At 38.1% G+C, this 19,271-nt stretch overlaps 1 protein-coding gene across 1 annotated transcript; it reads left to right on the top strand.

Moving 5' to 3' along the window:
- The first annotated feature begins 12,310 nt into the window (after positions 1-12,310).
- LOC101395238 (olfactory receptor 2T5-like) lies at positions 12,311-13,273 on the top strand. Its single transcript, XM_004427496.3, has one exon. It carries the CDS (start codon positions 12,311-12,313, stop codon positions 13,271-13,273), a length of 963 nt encoding a protein of 320 aa, XP_004427553.2.
- The last annotated feature ends 5,998 nt before the right edge of the window (positions 13,274-19,271 follow it).

Genomic DNA, 19,271 nt, shown 5'->3' with positions numbered 1-19,271 from the left:
CTCTTAAAGGCCACACGCGCAAACTCACCCATTTCAGAAAGCAACCTAAAATCACCAGAAAGAAAGGTGCACAGTGTTTTGGTGAAAAGAGACTCACCTAATAGGCCCTGAGTGCATTTCAGTGAGAGGTGAGATCTCTCCAGGGACTGGGACATTGGCGGCGGCCATTGTTGTGGTCTGGTGTGGGCATGCTGACACAGACGCCATTGGAGTTCTCCCTGGGGCCTGCTAGCCCAGGGTCTGCCCCACCCGCTGCAGCATCGTTTAATCAAGCTCAGCCAGGGCAGGCAGCATACTCTAGAGACTGGCCCCACCCAACAATAAGCCCTCAGGCAACATGTGGGCCTGCATAGATTGGTGACTGGATTCTCTGCAGCCTGGCAACTGAGCCAACCTCAGTGGGGCAGGGCGTGCACAAGGAGTGGGTAGAGAGTATGGGCAGGTGGTGGAGTGTGTGGGGCTCCTACCATGGAGAGACTGGGTCCACTTCAGGAGGTTGGGATGTGCTCACAGGGTAGGACTGTGTTGACTGTGTGTGTGGACCTGTGGGCAGCAGGGCTTGTCAGCTGCAGAAGACTTTTGCTTCACAAAGACCCACATAGGGGGTTTGCCCTACCTTCCAAAGCCTGAAACATTTGGGTGCACCCATGCCTGAGGCCAGCCCCACCCAGCTGCAATCCTCAGAGAGCTGATAAGAGACCTAAAGGCGGGAGGCTTATAGCAATTGTAAGACCCTGAGCCTAACAAACTGCCACACTGGGGGACTACTCACTTAAAAGAAATACTGCAACACAAATGTGGTATTAGAACTTGCAGACAACTGTGCTGGGGCTCCCCACAACTCATAAAGAGACTGAAGGGCCCACAACAACTACAAGCAGCTAGCATTACAACAGCTGGCTAGGGGCATAACACGGCCTCCCTGGGCGCCTACAGGGAGAGCAAACAGGCCATAACAGAAGGACACATATAGCACACATAGGGCTCACCCCTGGAACATTGAGAAGTGAAGGAAGCACACTGCAGACCTGCTAAGGCATCATTTACATAAGGTTACCTATCCAAGAGCAGGAGACATAGCTGACCTACCTAATACGTAGACACAAGGCCAGGGAAAGAGGCAAAATGAGGAGGCAAAGGAATACATTCCAAGTAAGGGAACAGGACAAAACCCCAGAAAAGGGACTAAGTGAAACTGAAATGAGCAACCTACCCGACAGAGAGTTCAAACAAAGAGTATTAAGGAGGCTCACTGAGCTGGGGAGAAGAATAGATGAACTCAGTGAGTATGTCAACAAAGAAATGGAAGATATAAAAAAGAACCAATCAGAAATGAAGAATACAATACTGGAAATGAAAAATTCACTAGAGGGACTCAAAAGCAGAGTAGAGGATACAGAAGAACGGATCTGCGAGCTGGATGAAAGACTAGAAGAAATTACCCAAGGTGAACAGGTAAAAGAGAAAAGAATTAAAAAGAGTGAGGACAGTCTGAGGGACCTCTGGGATAACATCAAGCACACTAACATGCATGTTATAAGTGTCCCAGAAGGAGAAGAGCGAGACAAAGGGGCAGATAATCTATTTCAAGAAATAATAGATGAAAATTTCACTAACCTAAGGAAGGAAAGAGACATCCAGGTACAGGAAGCACAGAGAGGCCCAAACAAGATAAACCCAAAGAGGCCCACACCAAGACACATCATAATCAAAATGTCCAGAATTAAAAATAAAGAAAGAATCCTAAAAGCCGCAAGAGAAAGTCAATTAACATACAAAGGAGACCCCATAAGGCTATCAGCTGACTTCTCAGCAGAAACCTTACAGGCTAGAAGAGAGTGGCACGATATATTTAAAGTGCTAAAAGGAAAACATTTACAGCCGAGAATACTCTACCCAGCAAGGTTATCATTCAAAATGGAAGGAGAGATAAAAAATTTCCCAGAGAAGCAAAAATTAAAGGAGTTTGTCACCAAGAAACCAGTGCTACAAGAAATGTTAAAGGGACTGATTTAAGGGGAATAGAGAAGACCACAAATAGGAAAAATTATCTATTTCCATGATAAGAGGGTAATGGATACAAAAGCACAAAAAAGAGGTTAGATATGATATCAAAAACATAAAAGGAGGGAGGAGAGGAGTAAAAGAGCAGAGCTTTCAGACAGATGCCAAACTAAAGAGACCATCAATTCTGTATAGAAGAAAAAAGGAACAGAGAAGGACTACTAAAACACTGAGGAAAAGAAAAGTTAAAAAATGGCAGTAAGTACGTACTTATCAATAGCTACTTTAAATGTCAATGGACTAAATGCTCCAATTAAAAGGCATAGGGTGGCTGATTGGATAAAACACCAAGACCCATATATATGCTGCATACAAGAGACACACTTCAGACCTAAATACACTCACAAACTGAAAGTGAAGGGATGGAAAAAGATACTCCACGCAAATGGCAAAGAAAAGAAAGCTGGGGTAGCAGTACTCATATCACACAAAATAGACTTTAAAAAAAACTGTAAAAAGAGACAAAGAAGGGCATTACATAATGATCAAGGGAACAATCCAACAAGAGGATATAACACTTGTAAATATCTACGCACCCAATGTAGGTGCACCTAAATATATAAAGAAGTTATTAACAGACAGAAAAACAGAAATAGACAGTAACACAATAATAGTAGGGGACTTTAACACTCCACTTACACCAACGGAGAGATCATCCAAACAGAAGATCAATAAGGAAACATTGGCTTTAAATGGCACACTAGAACTGATGGACCTAGTAGATATACACAGAGCATTCCATTCAAAAACCAAAGAATACACATTCTTTTCAAATGCACATGGAACATTCTCCAGCACTGATCACATATTAGGCCACAAAACAAGTCTCCATAAATTTAAGAAGATTGAATAATACCAAGCATCTTTTCTGACCACAGTGGTATGAAACTAGAAATCAACTATAGGAAGAAAATCAGAAAAGCCACAAATACGTGGAAATTAAACAAAATGTTACTGAACAACGACTGGGTCAACAAAGAAATCAAAGAAGAAATCAGAAAATACCTGGAGACAAATGAAAATCAAAATAAGACATGCCAGAGTTTATGGGATACAGCAAAAGCGGTTCTAAGAGAGAAGTTTATAGCAATACAGGCCTATCTCAACAAACAAGAGAATTCTCAAATAAACAATCTAACAGTGCACCTAAAGGAACTGGAAAAAGAAGAACAAACAAAGCCCAAAATCAATAGAATAAGGGAAATAATAAAAATCAGAGCAGAAATAAATGAAATAGAGATCAAAAAAATAGAAAAAATTAATAAAACCAATATCTGGTTCTTTGAAAAGATCAACAAAATTGACAAATCTTTAGCTAGACTCACCAAAAAAAAAGAGAGAAGGCACAAATAAGTAAAATCAGAAGTGAAAGAGGAGAAATTACAACAGACACCTCAGAAATACAAAAGATTATAAGAGAATACTATGAAAAGGTATATGCCAACCAATTCGACAATCTGGAAGAAATGGATAAATTCTTAGAATCATACAACCTTCCAAAACTGGATCAAGAAGAAGTAGAGAATTTGAATAGACCAATCACCAGTAGGAGATCAAAACAGTAATCAAAAACCTCCCTAAAAATAAAAGTCCAGGACCAGACGGCTTCCCTGGTGAATTCTACCAAACATTCAAAGAAGACTTAATACCTATCCTTCTCAAACTCTTCCAAAAAATTGAGGAGTGGGGGAAGCTCCCTAACTCATTCTACAAAGCTGACATCACCCTGATACCAAAGGCAGACAAGGACAATACAAAAAAAGAATATTACAGGCCACTATCCCTGAGGAACATCCATGGAAAAATCCTCAACAAAATACTAGCAAATGGCATACAACAATACGTTAAAAAGATTATACACCGTGATCAAGTGGGATTTATTCCAGGTATGCAGGGATGGTTCAACGGTCGCAAATCACTCAACGTAATACACCACTTTAGTAAAATGAAGAATAAAAATCACATGATCATCTCAATAGATGCAGAGAAGGCCTTCGACAAGATACAGCATCCATTTATGATAAAAACTCGGAATAAAATGGGTATAGAAGGAAAGTACCTCAACATAATCAAGGCCATATATGACCAACCCACAGCTAATATTATCCTCAATGGTGAAAAACTGAAAGGAATCCCTCTAAGAATAGGAACCAGACAAGGATGCCCACTCGCACCACTCTTATTTAACATAGTACTAGAAGTTCTAGCCAGAACAATCAGGCAGGAGAAAGAAATAAAAGGGATCCAAATTGGAAAGGAAGAAGTGAAACTCTCACTATTTGCAGATGACATGATTTTATATATAGAAAACCCTAAAGAATCCACCAGAAAACTTTTAGAAGTGATAAACGAATATGGTAAAGGCGTAGGATACAAAATCAACATACAAAAATCAGTTGCATTTCTATGCACTAACAATGAAGCAGCAGAAAGAGAAATTAAGAATACAATCCCATTTACAATTGCAACAAAAAGAATAAAATACCTTGGAATAAACTTAACCAAAGAGGTCAAAGATCTGTACACAGAAAACTATAAAACATTACTTAAAGAAATTGAAGAAGACACAAAGAAATGGAAAGACATTCCATGCTCTTGGATTGGAAGAATTAACATAGTTAAGATGCCCACACTTCCTAAAGCCATCTATAGATTCAACGCAATCCCTATCAAAGTTCCAACAACATTTTTCACAGAAATAGAACAAAGAATCCTAAAATTTATATGGAACAACAAAACACCCCGAATAGCTAAAGGAATCCTGAGAAAAAAGAACAAAGCTGGAGATATCTCACTCCCTGATTTCAAAATATGCTACAAAACTATAGTAACCAAAACAGCATGGTACTGGCACAAAAACAGACACACAGATCAATGGAATAGAATCGAAAGCCCAGAAATAAACCCTATGAAATAAGCCCAGAAATAAGCCCAGAAATAAACATCTATGGACAGCTAATCTTTGACAAAGGAGCCAAGAACATACAATGGAGAAAAGAAAGTCTCTTCAACAAATGGTGTTGGGAAAACTGGATAGCCATATGCAAAAGAATGCAAGTAGACCCTTAGCTTACACCATACACAAAAATTAACTCCAAATGGATTAAAGACTTGAATGTAAGACCTGAAACTATGAAACTTCCAGAAGAAAACATAGGCAGTATGCTCTGGGACATCGGTCTTAGCAACATATTTTCAAGCACCATGTCTGACCGGGCAAGAGAAACAATAGAAAAAATTAACAAATGGGACTACATCAAACTAAAAAGCTTCTGCACAGCAAAGGAAACCATCAACAAACGAAAAGACAACCTAAGAATTGGGAGAAGATATTTGCAAACCATACATCTGATAAAGGGTTAATCTCCGAAATATATAAGGAACTCATGCATCTCAACAACAAAAAAACTACCAACCCAATTAAAAAATGGACAAAAGACCTGAACAGACATTTCTCCAAAGAAGATATACAGATGGCCAACAGACACATGAAAAGATGTTCAAAATCATTAACTATCAGGGAAATGCAAATCAAAACTACAATGACATATCACCTCATGCCCGTCAGAATGGCTATAATTAACAAGACAGGAAACAACATGTGTTGGAGAGGATGTGGAGAGAAGGGAACTCTCATACACTGCTGGTGGGAGTGCAAACTGGTGCAGCCACTATGGAAAACAGTATGGAGATTCCTCAAAAAATCAAGGCTAGAACTGCCATGTGATCCAGCTATTCCACTGCTGGGTATTTATCTAAAGAACTTGAAAACACCAATGTGTAGAGATACATGCACCCCTGTGTTCATTGCAGCGTTATTCACAATAGCCAAGACTTGGAAGCAACCTAAGTGCCCATCAATCAACGAATGGATAAAGAAGATGTGGTATATATACACAAGGGAATACTACTCAGCCATAAGAAACCATGAAATCCAGCCATTTGTGACAACATGGATGGACATTGTGGATATTATGCAAAGTGAAATAAGTCAGAGGGAGAAACTCAAATACCGTATGATTTCCTTCATTAAGTAGTAGATAATAACAACAATAAACAAACACATAGAGACAGAGATTGCATTGGTGGTTACCAGAGGGGAAGGGCGGAGGGAGGAGGGTGAAAGGGATAATTTGGCACATGTGTGTGGTGATGGGTTGTAATTAGTATTTGGGTGGTGAACATGATGTAATCTATGCAGAAATAGAAGTAATATGATGTACACCTGAAACTTATACAATGTTATAAACCAATGTTACTGCAATAAACAAAAAATTAAAAAAAATCAAAATAAAAAATAAAAGGAAATTTATGTCACTACTGAAAAAAAATTATTCTTCAATATTAGAGTGGATGGTAAAATTGAGTTATAAGTAATTTGACAGAACATTAATCTCACTATTTGTCTCCAATCATATACAAGCACTTTACACATTTCAAACTGAAGGGATTTAATGCAGGAGATTGGTTACAGAGGTGACAAAAGGCTGGAGTGAAGGCTGGGAGAGCATGAAGGAGAATGTTGTCACCCAAGGACCAGGAGTCCTTACCAACCACTGGAGCCCCATGTACCCCTCACTGCTGAGCTGATGAAGACTGTGCATTCTGGGGATGATGGTGGGACGCCCCCCCACCCGCTGGTTGACACACAGTTGCCTGCACCCCACCAATGCCACTGAAACTGCCTTTGGGGTGCTGGATCCTGCAGCTCCCCCATGGTCCTCAGTTGTCTACAGCTGCTGCAGCTGTAGACAATATTGGCCAGAGACCATCACCAGGAGCAGGAAAAAGGAAGCAATTTTTTTCTTCCTCCCACTGTCCAGTGCCCCCCAATACCTGCACTCTCAGAGCCTTATGGGAAACCAGGTGACAAAGGGGTCTGGATAAACCATCTGCAGGCTGAAACCCTGGAGGACACTGGAGGCTCCAGCTCCCAAGTGTGGGCCTTACAAACAGAAGTCACAATCTGGACAAAGGGTAGCATGGGAAAATGATCAATATAGTTCCAGAACATGCATACAGAAAAAGATTCAGAAGAATTTGGCTGGAAGTTCCATAAGAGTGGGTTTGCTTCTATCTTGTTCCCTGGTTTATCTCAACTGCCTGGTACATGATATATATTCCATACATATTTGTAGTTTGAAGACAAGACGTAACAGTTAAGGCATGATTTTTGTCTGAGTGATTGCATTATGGTTGATTTACAATTTTTTTTGTAATTGTGTTTTTATATTTTTCTATAATTATCATTCAACATTTAAATTAAATACAAGTGCCCAAAAATGCAATGCAATGTTAAAACCACCTAGGTTGCAACTGAGTAACAGAAGAAAGAGGACCGTAAGTAGCCTAATTAAGAGTGATCCAGACAGAGATGTAGAGGAGACCACCTCAATTTTTGTCTCAACCACAGTACTGATTAGTGGTGCTGCCTTTGGCACATCAATTAGACTGAGTTTCATAGTCTGTATCTGTGAAAGATGAGGACAATATCAATAACTCACAAAATAATTTTGAAGATTAAATGAAGGTAGAGACATACAAGAAAAATATGTTGTAAAGGGAGAAAGGCTAAGGCTACTAAAATATATTTCATAGATACGATTTTATTGATGATGGTGAGATTTGAGATTATTGTTAATATTGGTTAAGATTTCTAGTGAACAATAAAAGGAGATAAGAAAAAAGACATGAGAAGAAAACCAGAAAGTGCAACAGAGATGTCTATTAGCTTTTTTAGCTCTCTTAATAGCACTCTTTGTCAAAGTCCCATATGGGATTAATCAACAGAAAACCTTTATCCACTCCCTTATTGGGCATAGTAAAACCAGGGACAGTGTCACCCTGTTATTTATCTTTGTAGAGTTGACAACAACCACACTCTGTTATCTCATCTGGATGAGGACTGTGGCATCATCTGATGTTGGGTTAAATCAGACAGGAAGACAGAACTACAGGAGCAACAGGGTAATTACTGTTTATGACTTGTTCTGCTTCTGACACATTCTGTTAATTCTTGACTGTATTTCCCCAAGTTTTTCTCTATCATCTATTTTTATAGAGAAAAAAATGTGTTTTTTAAATCTTTTGTATATCACTTATTTAGTGCAACTTATTAGTAAATGAGTTTTTGATTTCCAATTATTTATGAGCAAAAGAATTCACATTCCTCCTATATTATTAGATGATGAGTTTGTTTTCTTGAGACTGAAATTTTACCAGAAAAAAGTGACAGATTTTACTTTGATTGGGGATGATTTCCGGCACTTAGAGCATTGAAACTCATGTCTCAGTCATATTTATGTTTCCCAGATGAAACTGACAGTGACTGGTAATACCCACATTGTAGACTGTGCAGGGAGGACTGTGCTCCTGGAGAACTAAGGCAGTGTGACAGGCTCTGGGTCCCACACCTGCGCTAAGACATGGATCCTCCCTCAGCCTAGTTGTGTGATATTCAGCAGATGCCCTGGGAACCTGAATTTTTTTTATCTGTAAAGGCAGGTAATAAGATGAGTAAGTACCTCTTAGGCTCTTGGGGAAGGTGAAACGTGGTAAAGCAATAGAACAATTGCTGAGATGATGTCAGCTTCAAATAAAGATTCAGTATTATTCTACCACCACTGTTAATAATTCCCCAAGTTAAATATGCACTAAGCTGTTTACATGAAACTCAAGGAAGTGGATAGAGAAGAGTAAGAACGAGCAGGGAGGCCAGTTGCCTTGCTTGGTACAGACAGCATTCCTTTGTCTGTCTGGTGTGCCTAGTGGGCTGTTCCGTGTGGCTTGATCACATTCACCCCCATTTGCCAACATGCGACAAAGATTTGCCCAGTGACCCATATGTGCCCTACTGCTTTCCCTCCCTTCACTCCCAAAACAGCTTCAAGGTCTGTACACGTGGCCAGTCACTGTGCTGGTCCCTGCTTCACTTTGAAAACAAATATAGACTCAGTCGGAAAGTGTGTTTTGCGTTAATTGGACCGTTTTTAAATTTTGCACAGAGCTCAGCTTTCATCTGCCAGTGGGGGTGGAATTTGACAGAAAGCTTATCTTTTTTTAACGCAATGTGTCCCAGATTTGCTGGATATTTATGGTAAAACTTCACATTCATTTTTGGTGTTGTCTACTGCTTCAGCACTCCAGAACTTGGGACTGTTAATAAGTTGAATACCGTAATTAGTCTTTGGAATTATTGCAAGAGTATAAAATGTATTTGAAATTTGGAAACTGAAATGTGCCTGTATCATGACCACTTCTAAACTCTTCTCAGAAAGAAGTGCCAATGTATCCTTTTTGTTGGTAAGGACTTGTAAAATTTAACATTTAACATGTCAGCAATAGAAAAGTTGCACAGGTTTAATCTCCATAAGAGAAAAGTTAGAAGAAGCTATTACTGATTTTCTTCGGAAAGGCCAAATGCATTTTGCTTCTATTGTTCTTTCTTATTTATTTTGTAGCTATTTTAAGACTCTACTTTAAATCACATTTATATAATATTTCTCCCTAAATAGACTGACTGTGACCTCCTTAAGTGTAACCAAGTTTAATTTTTCTTTGATTCATCTTCAGCAACTAACACAGACACAGACTGTGAGCAGCATGATAGAAGAGGAAACAGTGAGTTGGAGTCAGAGACCTCTCAGTGTTGTTCAGTTTTCCTGTCTGCATCTCAGTTTCCATAAAAAATTCATTGCTATAGACAATAAAGCAGATGTTGTCTGCAAAAACAGCTAAAGTCTTGTCTCATAAATGGCAGTGAACTTCATAATGCTAGCTCTTCTCCCTGAGATTCAGAACAACTGGTAGAAGTTTTAAGGAGATGAAGTTGTAGAAGCACGTACTAGACAGAACCGAGATGGGATTCTCCAGAAAGCTCTGGTTAACCATGGTTAAAATAAAAAAAATATATTACATATTTATTTATGTTTCATATTTGTATATATTTATACAAATACACATATTTGTATAGGGTTTATATGTATTTATATAAAGTCTTGTACATATATATAGTCTGGGACTACAGAAATTATAAAATTCAAATTCTTTTGTTTGAATTGTTTTCTTTTTTTATGCTTTATTTTAAAAAATTTTTTAAACACATTTAGCATGTTCAAGCTCAGTGACAGTATTGGGGCTGCAAATATGATTAACAAAGACCTAAAAAAAATGAACATATATATTATTTTTCTTGGTGTAGCTGAAAAAACTTGCCATGAAATGAGGAAATTTCATGTCTAATTCACAATGTTCAAATATGCAATACAGTATTATTAACTATTAACTATTATTAACTGTAGTCACCATGCTGTATATTACATCCCCATGACATTTATTTTATAAGTGGAAGTTTGTACCTTTTGACTCCCTTCACCTATTTTGCTCACCTCCACCCTTTGCCTCTAGCAAACACCAATGTGCTCTCTGTATCTATGAGCTTGTTTTTTTTTTTTTTGACTCCACATGTAAGTGAGATCATATGGCATTTGTCTTTTTCTATCTGGTTTATTTCACTTAGCATAATTCCCTTAGGTTCCATCCATGTTGCCACAAATAGCAGGATTTCATTCTTTTTTATGGTTGCATAATATTTTATTGTGTATATATATATATGCAATAAATATTGCAGCATTGTGGTATTGTTATATGTACATATACATATATATATATTCCACATTTTCTTTATCCATTCATCCATCCATGGACATTTAGGTTGTTTTCATATCTTGACTATTGCAAATAATGCTGCAATGAACAAGGGGGTGCATATTTTCAAGTTAATGTTTTTGTTTTCTTCAGATAAATACCCAGAAGTGGAATTGCTGGAATCTATGGTAGTTCTATTTTTAATTTTTTTGAGAAACTTCCATACTGTTTTCCATAGTAGCTGCACCAATTTACATTATCACCTACAGTGTACAAGGTTTCCCTTTTTTCCACATCGTCATCAGCATTTGTTATCTCTTGTCTTTTTGGTGATAGCCATTCTAACAAGTGTGAGGTGACATGTCATTGTGGTTTCTGTTTGCATTTCCCTGATGATTGTGATGTGTAGCATCTTTTCATGTACCTGTTGGCGACCTGTATATCTTCTTTAGAAAAATATCTATTCATGTCCTCTGCCCATCTTTTAACCAGATTATTATTTTTTTGGTATTGAGTTGTATGAGTTCTTTACATATTTTGATGATTAACCCCTTATCAGATATATGATTTGCAAATATTTTCTCCCATTCAGTAGATTGTTTTTTATTTTCCAAATTCTTATATGTATAAATAGATACTAAGACTGGAGATCTAAAGTAATACATCTAAGTCAATAATAGTAACAGACGTCTGTTACATAGATTCTGCACAGTAAGTTTTGTAGATATTAACTCTTTAAACTAACAGTATATGTACTTACTCACCTGTAACTAGTAATGTTCCTAGCACTTTCATTATTTTACCTTGTTTAATCCTCACTGCATCTGAGGTCAATCATTGTTATCCTTTTTTTTATTGAGTCAACAGAGGAATGGTGGGTAGAGGATAAATGACCCACAGCCACAGTCCAGCCTCAGAGTTTGGGCTCCTTACTTGGTGTCCCCAGAATATCTTAGGGCTTGGTCATTGGTGAAAACTCCAACCTGTTCGGGTGATTACACACAACCACAGAACCTCACAGCATGTCTTGAGCCTACAGGCAAAGGATGTTCAAACTTTTGGTATGGAATTTCCCCAAATTATGTTTCAGTTACTCTCTAAAGCTTTTTTATATGTAATACACCTTCCAGAGTTTTTAAGCTCCCAGTTGGATCCTTAAATCAGAGAGGTTGATTCAATTCTTACTTCTATAACAAAAAACTCTAGAAATAAGGAGTTTGATTTATCTTTTTTTCAATGATTTGCTTTTTGTTTTTGCATAGGGCGGTGGTTTTGCAAATTTTAATACTTGTTGATAAGCAACACTGTCTATCATCAGAAAATCTCATGACCTTGAACTATGGCAATCTTACTGCAAGTTAAGGATTCTTTTCACCCACAGTTGCAAATTCTTAATTTTCTGGTAATACTGTTGAATTACAGATAATTTACAATCCCCATATCTGGAGACTCATGGAACCTCTTCCTGTTAGCACAATTGGGTTAGCATGCACACTCACACCCCAACACACAAGCTCACAAATCATTCATTTCAGGCCATCATATCTCATGAATAATCTATTAATCTCTAAGCTTTCCTTGGTGATCTAGGTGAAATCTCATGGACAACACCACCTGGTTGGCCAACAACACCAGATGGTCAGATTTCATTCTGGTGGGACTTTTCAGTCATTCCAAGCACCCAGTTGTCCTTTGTGTGATCATTTTTGTTGTTTTATTGATGACCTTGTCTGGAAACACCATCCTGATCCTTCTGATATACTCTGATGCCCACCTCCACACCCCCATGTACTTCTTCATCAGCCAGTTGTCTCTCATGGACATAATGTACATTTCTGTCACTGTGCCCAAGATGCTCATGGACCAGGTCATGGCTGTGAATAAGATCTCAGCCCCTGAATGTGGGATGCAGATGTTTCTCTATTTGACACTAGTAGGTTCAGAATTTTTCCTTCTAGCTGCCATGGCCTATGACCGCTATGTGGCCATCTGCCATCCACTCCATTATCCTATCCTCATGAACCACAGGGTATGTCTCCTCTTGGTATCTGGCTGCTGGATCCTGGGATCAGTGGATGGCTTCATCCTCACCCCTGTCACCATGACCTTCCCCTTCTGCAGATCCCGGGAGATCTATCATTACTTCTGTGAGGCCCCTGCTTTAATGAAGCTCTCCTGCTCAGACACCTCCCTCTATGAGACACTCATGTTCCTGTGCTGTGTCCTCATGCTCCTCATCCCTGTGACAGTCATTTCAAGCTCCTATTCTTTCATCCTCCTCACCATCTACAAGATGAGCTCAGCAGAGGGGCGGAAGAAGGCCTTCCCCACCTGTTCCTCCCACGTGACTGTGGTCATCCTCTTCTACGGAGCTGCCGCCTACACCTACATGCTCCCCAGCTCCTACCACACCCCTGAGAAGGACATGGTTGTATCTGTCTTTTACACCACACTCACTCCTCTTCTAAACCCTTTAATCTATAGTCTTAGGAATAAGGATGTCACAGGGGCTCTAAAGAAAATGTTAAATTTGGGATCTATCTTTCGGGAAAATATAAAATAGGAAATTTTGGTACTAATGATTGATTTTCCTTCTCCCTACACATCAGAAGTTTAGTACCTTATGCCAATGCTATTCCTCGGATTCTCATACCGTGATATGTCATCCTATATTCATCCCTTTTGGAGGCATCGTTTTCCTATACTGCACAACTCTTCATTTTTATACTCCTTCTGCATTGAAAATATTTATACAATTGTATCAATGCTAAATTTTCTGAAGCTGATACCTGCACTGTGATTCTGTGGGAGAATAGCATATTCTCAGGAAATATATAATGAAAATATTTAGAAAAAAATATCATAAGGTGTGCAACTGATGAGTTACAGAAGGAGAAAGGTGATGAAGCAAAAGGGGTATAATATGAATAAGTGAATCTAGGTAAAGGGTATATGCATGTTAATTGTACTATTATTGTTCATCCTACTTTTCTGTAAATTTAAAATTACTTAAAAATAAAAAGTAAAGTGGCAGACTTTTCTCCCTTTTTTTGAGTTCCTATTTTCTGCTTGGTGGACATGTAAGTGACTTACCTTAGAAATCATACTCATTTTAATGTGGCTGATCATTACTGTGGCAATCCAGTCATCTGCCCACCTTTATTGAAGGCGACCTTGCTCTTCTTTGTCCAACTCTGAAAGTTTCTAGTGGGTGTTACCTCCCTGAAATCATTAGCACCTTACGGTAGATTGAGGATCCACGACCATACAAGGTATTGTGGGAACAATATTAAGCACAGGTGGAAGGAGGATCTAGGAAAGGTTCACCACATGAGGTGGTATCTTGACATACACATGTTATTTTTTATACAAGCAGGCAGAGGAAGAACATCAAACATTCAATCCTTCATTTATTCAGCAAACATTTATTATGCTATGTTATAATAAAAATAACATCTAATAGCTAAATAAGTATAAAATACGAATAACACATGGCTGCTCTCTCCAAGGAATTTGAATTGTAGGTGCAGTTTGTGCAAATAGTTGTAATAAAATATACAAATTGTTTTGATGCTCCTGTGGAAATGGTTCAGCTCATAGGGACACCAGTTCTACCTGTGATGTGCTAGTTCAGTGAAAAAAAGGGGGCTGGGAGAAGACCCCAGAGCTCCGTGTTTAGTAATGGCTAGATGTTACCTTCAGATGACTACAGGAGGCTGGAGCTGGGGCACATGCTCAGGAACGTGATGCCGTGGAAAGGCACAGCATGAGCACAGGGCAGATGGCTGACCAAGCAGGAGAGTAACTCCTTCCTTGTTTCACTTTATAGCATCATTTCTTGCCTTGCTGTGATTTAGGATTTTACAAACAGTAGTGAAATGATCAGATTTGCATTTGAGAAATGTTATATCAGCGGAAATTAATTGAAACAGTGCAAGACTGGAGGTGAGGAGACAAAAGGAGTGAGGTCAGTAAACTGAATGGTGTTGATCTAAGTGGAATAGACCATGGTTTAACACCAGGAGTAAATGAGGGGGTGGTATTTGTGGTAAGCAGTGCCTTGTTGAACCTGTTACATAACACCACAGACTCGTTTGTGTTTATACAAATTTCCAATTGAATGTCTCAATTTGTGAATTATCAGGTGGTTTCAACAGTACAGATTCCCTTTCCTCTTGACACACTCAATTACATCATGACTGTAAAATAAGGATCTTGCAGTATTTTGGGAAACAATGTTGGAAAACCAGTTTACGATAGTTTTGTGCAGTCAAACAGACTGAATACAAGGTGCACTCTCTGTAACTTTTAAAAGAGTTGAGAAGTGTGTGTATTACTCCTCAATTTGCTAGACCATAATTATACACACATTTGGTCTCTACTTACAACACCGTAGACTTGGGGAACAAAGTGGAAGAAAACAGTAATATGAGATGCAGAACCATATTCTTCCAAAGATGACTGTTTTAGTCTATCTCCAGCAAAAAAAAAAAAATTAGATAGAAATGTTTTTAGAACAATGAATTATTTTTTAATTAAAGTGTTCAAAATATAACTTTCCAAAGCCTCTACTAACAAAGATTCATAAGAAACTGTGCAGCTGGGAAATTCTTAGTCAAATGACACATGGTATGTAACACTCAGAATTTGTAGATGTGGAGGAACAATTGCCTCCTCGAATTTCTTGTTTGCAGAGTGAAATAAATAAACGGAATGTTTCAGGCACTCGTGCACTTGCTTAGGTGCAGAATAAGCAGCCTTGCATGAAGTAGTTTAAAATGTTCAAACTTCAGAGTGTTTTCATGTGTTTGTCCCTGTGATGCCGTCAGCTTTTGGCCAAACAAATCACTTCTACCCCATAAAAACAAGCTCTCAGGGATTCTACATCCTCCAAAGGACACTAAGAACTATGATTGGAATTCTTACCAAATGTAGAAGCTAACAAACATGGATTAGGTTAGACAAGCTGGCATTCTTTTTCACAAATTTTCTGCTTTTTAAAGTTTGTTCAAAAGTTTGATGAAACAGGAGGAGCAAATTGATTTTTCTGGGGATGACCCAGGGAATGAGGCTTAATAAACAAAATTAGATGCATCAGAATTCACATTTAATATAATTTAGATTGCCTGTTTTCTCTCTTAGGATATTATTTTATGACCAAATGGTCTCTGTATCAGTTTGCTACTGAGTTCAGAGAATGTAAACCTGTAATGTTACGGCTAGGAACTCTGGAGTTATGTAACTCAAATTTCTTTTTTAATGAGAAAATCAAGTATTTATCTGCAACATGCTATTTTAACTCAGCAATCTAACTTCAGTGTCTTAGCAGTTCAATGCATAGAGACTGGGTTATATTTCATATAGGATAGATATGTCATAAATTTTAAAATAAATTGCTTATTAATAATAATAATAAATAATAAATCATCTATTAATAAACATATTACTTTTATTATTAAAAAATGAATGTCTTGGGGCTGGCCCGGTGGTGCAAGTGGTTAGGCCCGTGCGCTCCACTGGGGCTGCGGGGGTTCGCCAGTTCAGATCCTGGGCACACACCGACGCATGGTTGGCAAGCCATACTGTGGGGCGTCCCATATAAAGTGGAGGAAGGTGGGCACGGATGTTAGCCCAGGGCCAGTCTTCCTCAGCAAAAAAAGAGGAGGATTGGCAGATGTTAGCACAGGGCTGATCTTCCTCAAAAAAAAAAAAAAATCGAATGTCTTGTACCTACATCTTTCTTCACATATATGATTATTTCTATGGCAGATTCCTAGAAGGAGATTATTGTTCAAATGGTCAATGAGTTTTATTCGAAGTGCTAATTTTCTAGACTAATTTAGCTCCCATCATGCATGAAGAAATGGACCAGTTCCTCATATTCACATTGGGGTCTATTCTCCCCCTCAAGTGTGCCTGCTCTTCCAAGTCAGCCCTGTTACCAGAGGGGGCTACTTGTCCCTCTGCCTTCTGGATGGTCAGGTCCAAAAGAGACCTCAGCAGGCGACTGGAAGATAGGAACACACTGAGGTCTGGGTATTTATTCCCTCAGCACTGTCTCTGCCGGGCTGTGACTGGCAATGGCCAAGTTCCAAAACCTGGGGCCCAGTTCTCCCCAGTGTCTTTTTTCCTGTGATCCCTGGAAATGGTTGCTCCTTCTGCTGCCCCTGCGGACAAGGCTGAAGAGAACGTCTCCTTGTTGGTGCCTTTTGGTCATTCTCCATTCCCTGATAAAAATCCTTGCCCACATTCTCCCCTTTTCTACTTTGATGCTGATATCATCATTATTGACTATACTCTGCAGTCTTTTTCCAATGCTATTATTGATTTCATCTAGATTGTATATTTGGTTTACACTTCTCTAATTTTGACTTGGCATCTTTTCATAAGTTCATTGTCCTACATCACTTCTTAAGCTCTGAATGAGTCTTCAATAGCTTTGTTTATTTTTTGACTTGACAGTTTATCTGAATTTCTTGCCTCATCTGTTACTAATATTAACCCTTTGTTATATACGTTGTGCTTTTCTACACAAGACCTCAACTTATGTTTACTCTTTCCTTGTTATACAGATTTTTAAACAAATAGGGTCAAATATGTCACTCATTCTCTTTCATGTTTGGAATTTCACATCATGTTTTAAAATGCCTTCCTGTTCTCAGTAACTGAAATTGCCTTCTGCGCTCTTTTCTAGTACACTCTTTTACATTTATATATAGCTAGTTAATCTGCATGAATTTATTTTTAGTATACTGTGACATGCACATCAAATTTTATTTATCATTGAGATAAAATTCACATAAAAATCGCTTTTTACACCATTTTAAAGTGTACAATTTAGTCGCTTTTAGTAGATCAATTAGTAGATAATGTTGGTTAGTCATCACTAATATCAAATTCCAGAGAGAGATAAAGAGAGAGAGAGAGGGGCGGGTGAGTGGATGGGAAGGAAGTGGCTTATACAACTGTGGAGGCTAGAAAGTCTGGCATTTGTAGGGCAGATGGGCAGGCTGGAAATGCAGATAGTAGCTGATGCATTTTTGAGTCTGAATTCTGCAGGACAGGCCAGCAGGGTGGACACTAGGCAGAATATCTATGTTACAGTTTTGAAGGACAATTCCTTCTTATCTGGGAAACCTCAGTTTTGCTCTTAATATCTTCACCTGATATAAGACCCACTCATGTTAAGGAAGATAATCTGCTTTATTTACAGTCAGCTGATTTTATTTTTATTTTTTGGTTTTAAATAGCTATATTTCAGTATATTAAATGGACAAATTTGCAACCCTAGTTCTCTTTTAAACTTTTAAGTCAGCATAAAAAATTGTTTTTTCTATTTTGATTGAGTAGATTTTAGTACCCACTTCTAAGAGGTCATTGATATTTTGTTCTGTTTCTAAACATAATTAATTAGACACAATTCAAACAATTTATATTGCATTTATAAATTCAACGTTTTGAGTAAAAATGGCTTCTCTTGGAGGGGGAGTGAATAGAAGAAGTACCTGGAGGGAGGCTTCTGGGGTTCGAGTAATTCTGGGTTTCTTGATCTGGAGCTGCTTACATAACTGCTGGTTTGCTTTGCGATCTGAGAACTTTTCTGAGGGTATGGTATGCCTCAATAAACTTCTCTTATTTTGTGACATGCAAATGTTATAGATATTTAATATTTACAACTTGATGTGTTTGGATATAAGTATATACCCACGAAACCATCATCACAATCAATGCCATAAACTTATCCATCACCTCAACAAGTTTCCTTTCAGCCATTTTTTGGTTTTATTTTGTTTTTCTTTTTGTGATAAGAGCATTTAACATAAGATCTACACTCTTAGCAAATTTTGAAGTATATTGTTAATTATAGGCACACTGCTATACACTGGATCTCTAAGACTTATTCATCTTGTATAATCAAAACTTTATACCCTTCAACAAATACCTCCCTATTTCCCCCTCCACCCAGGCCCTGGCAACTACCACTCTACTCTCTGATCCTATGTGTTTGACTACTTTAGATTCCACATATAAGGGAGATCATGAAGTATTTGCCCTTCTGTATCTGGCTTATTTCACTTAGCATAATGTCCTCCAGACCCACCAATGTGGTCACAAAGGAAGGATTTCCTTCTTTTTAAAGGCTGGATAATATTCCATTCTATGACACATTCCATATTTTATCACTTTTTTAAATCCATTTGTCAGTTGATGGAAATTTAGTTTGTTTCCGTATCTTGGCTCTTGTGAATAATGCTGCAAAGAACATGGAGTACAACTATCTCATTAAGATCCAGATTTTAATTCATTTGGATATAAACCCAGAAGTGCAAGTGCTGAAACAAATGGTAATTCTATTTTCAAATTTTTGAAGGACCTACATATTTTTTTTCCAAAGTTTCTACATCAGTTTACATTCCAACCAACAGTGTACAAAGGTTTCCTTTTCTCCACGTCCTCTTTCACACTTTTTCTTTGGTTTATTTTCCTGTTTTTATTTTTGTTTTGTTGATAATAGCCATCCTAAGAGGAGGGAGATATCTTATGGAGGTTTTGATTTTCAT

Source organism: Ceratotherium simum, chromosome 39, assembly GCF_057802395.1.
Source record: "Ceratotherium simum simum isolate JZ-2026a chromosome 39, ASM5780239v1, whole genome shotgun sequence".
Taxonomy (NCBI): domain Eukaryota; kingdom Metazoa; phylum Chordata; class Mammalia; order Perissodactyla; family Rhinocerotidae; genus Ceratotherium; species Ceratotherium simum.
The sequence above is the reverse complement of the archived record's forward strand: the minus strand, read 5'-3'. Positions and strand labels throughout refer to the sequence as shown.

What these genes read in the sequence shown, in the direction of transcription:
- LOC101395238 (XM_004427496.3), top strand. Translation starts at nt 12,311, where the DNA reads ATGGACAACACCACCTGGTTGGCCAACAACACCAGATGGTCAGATTTC.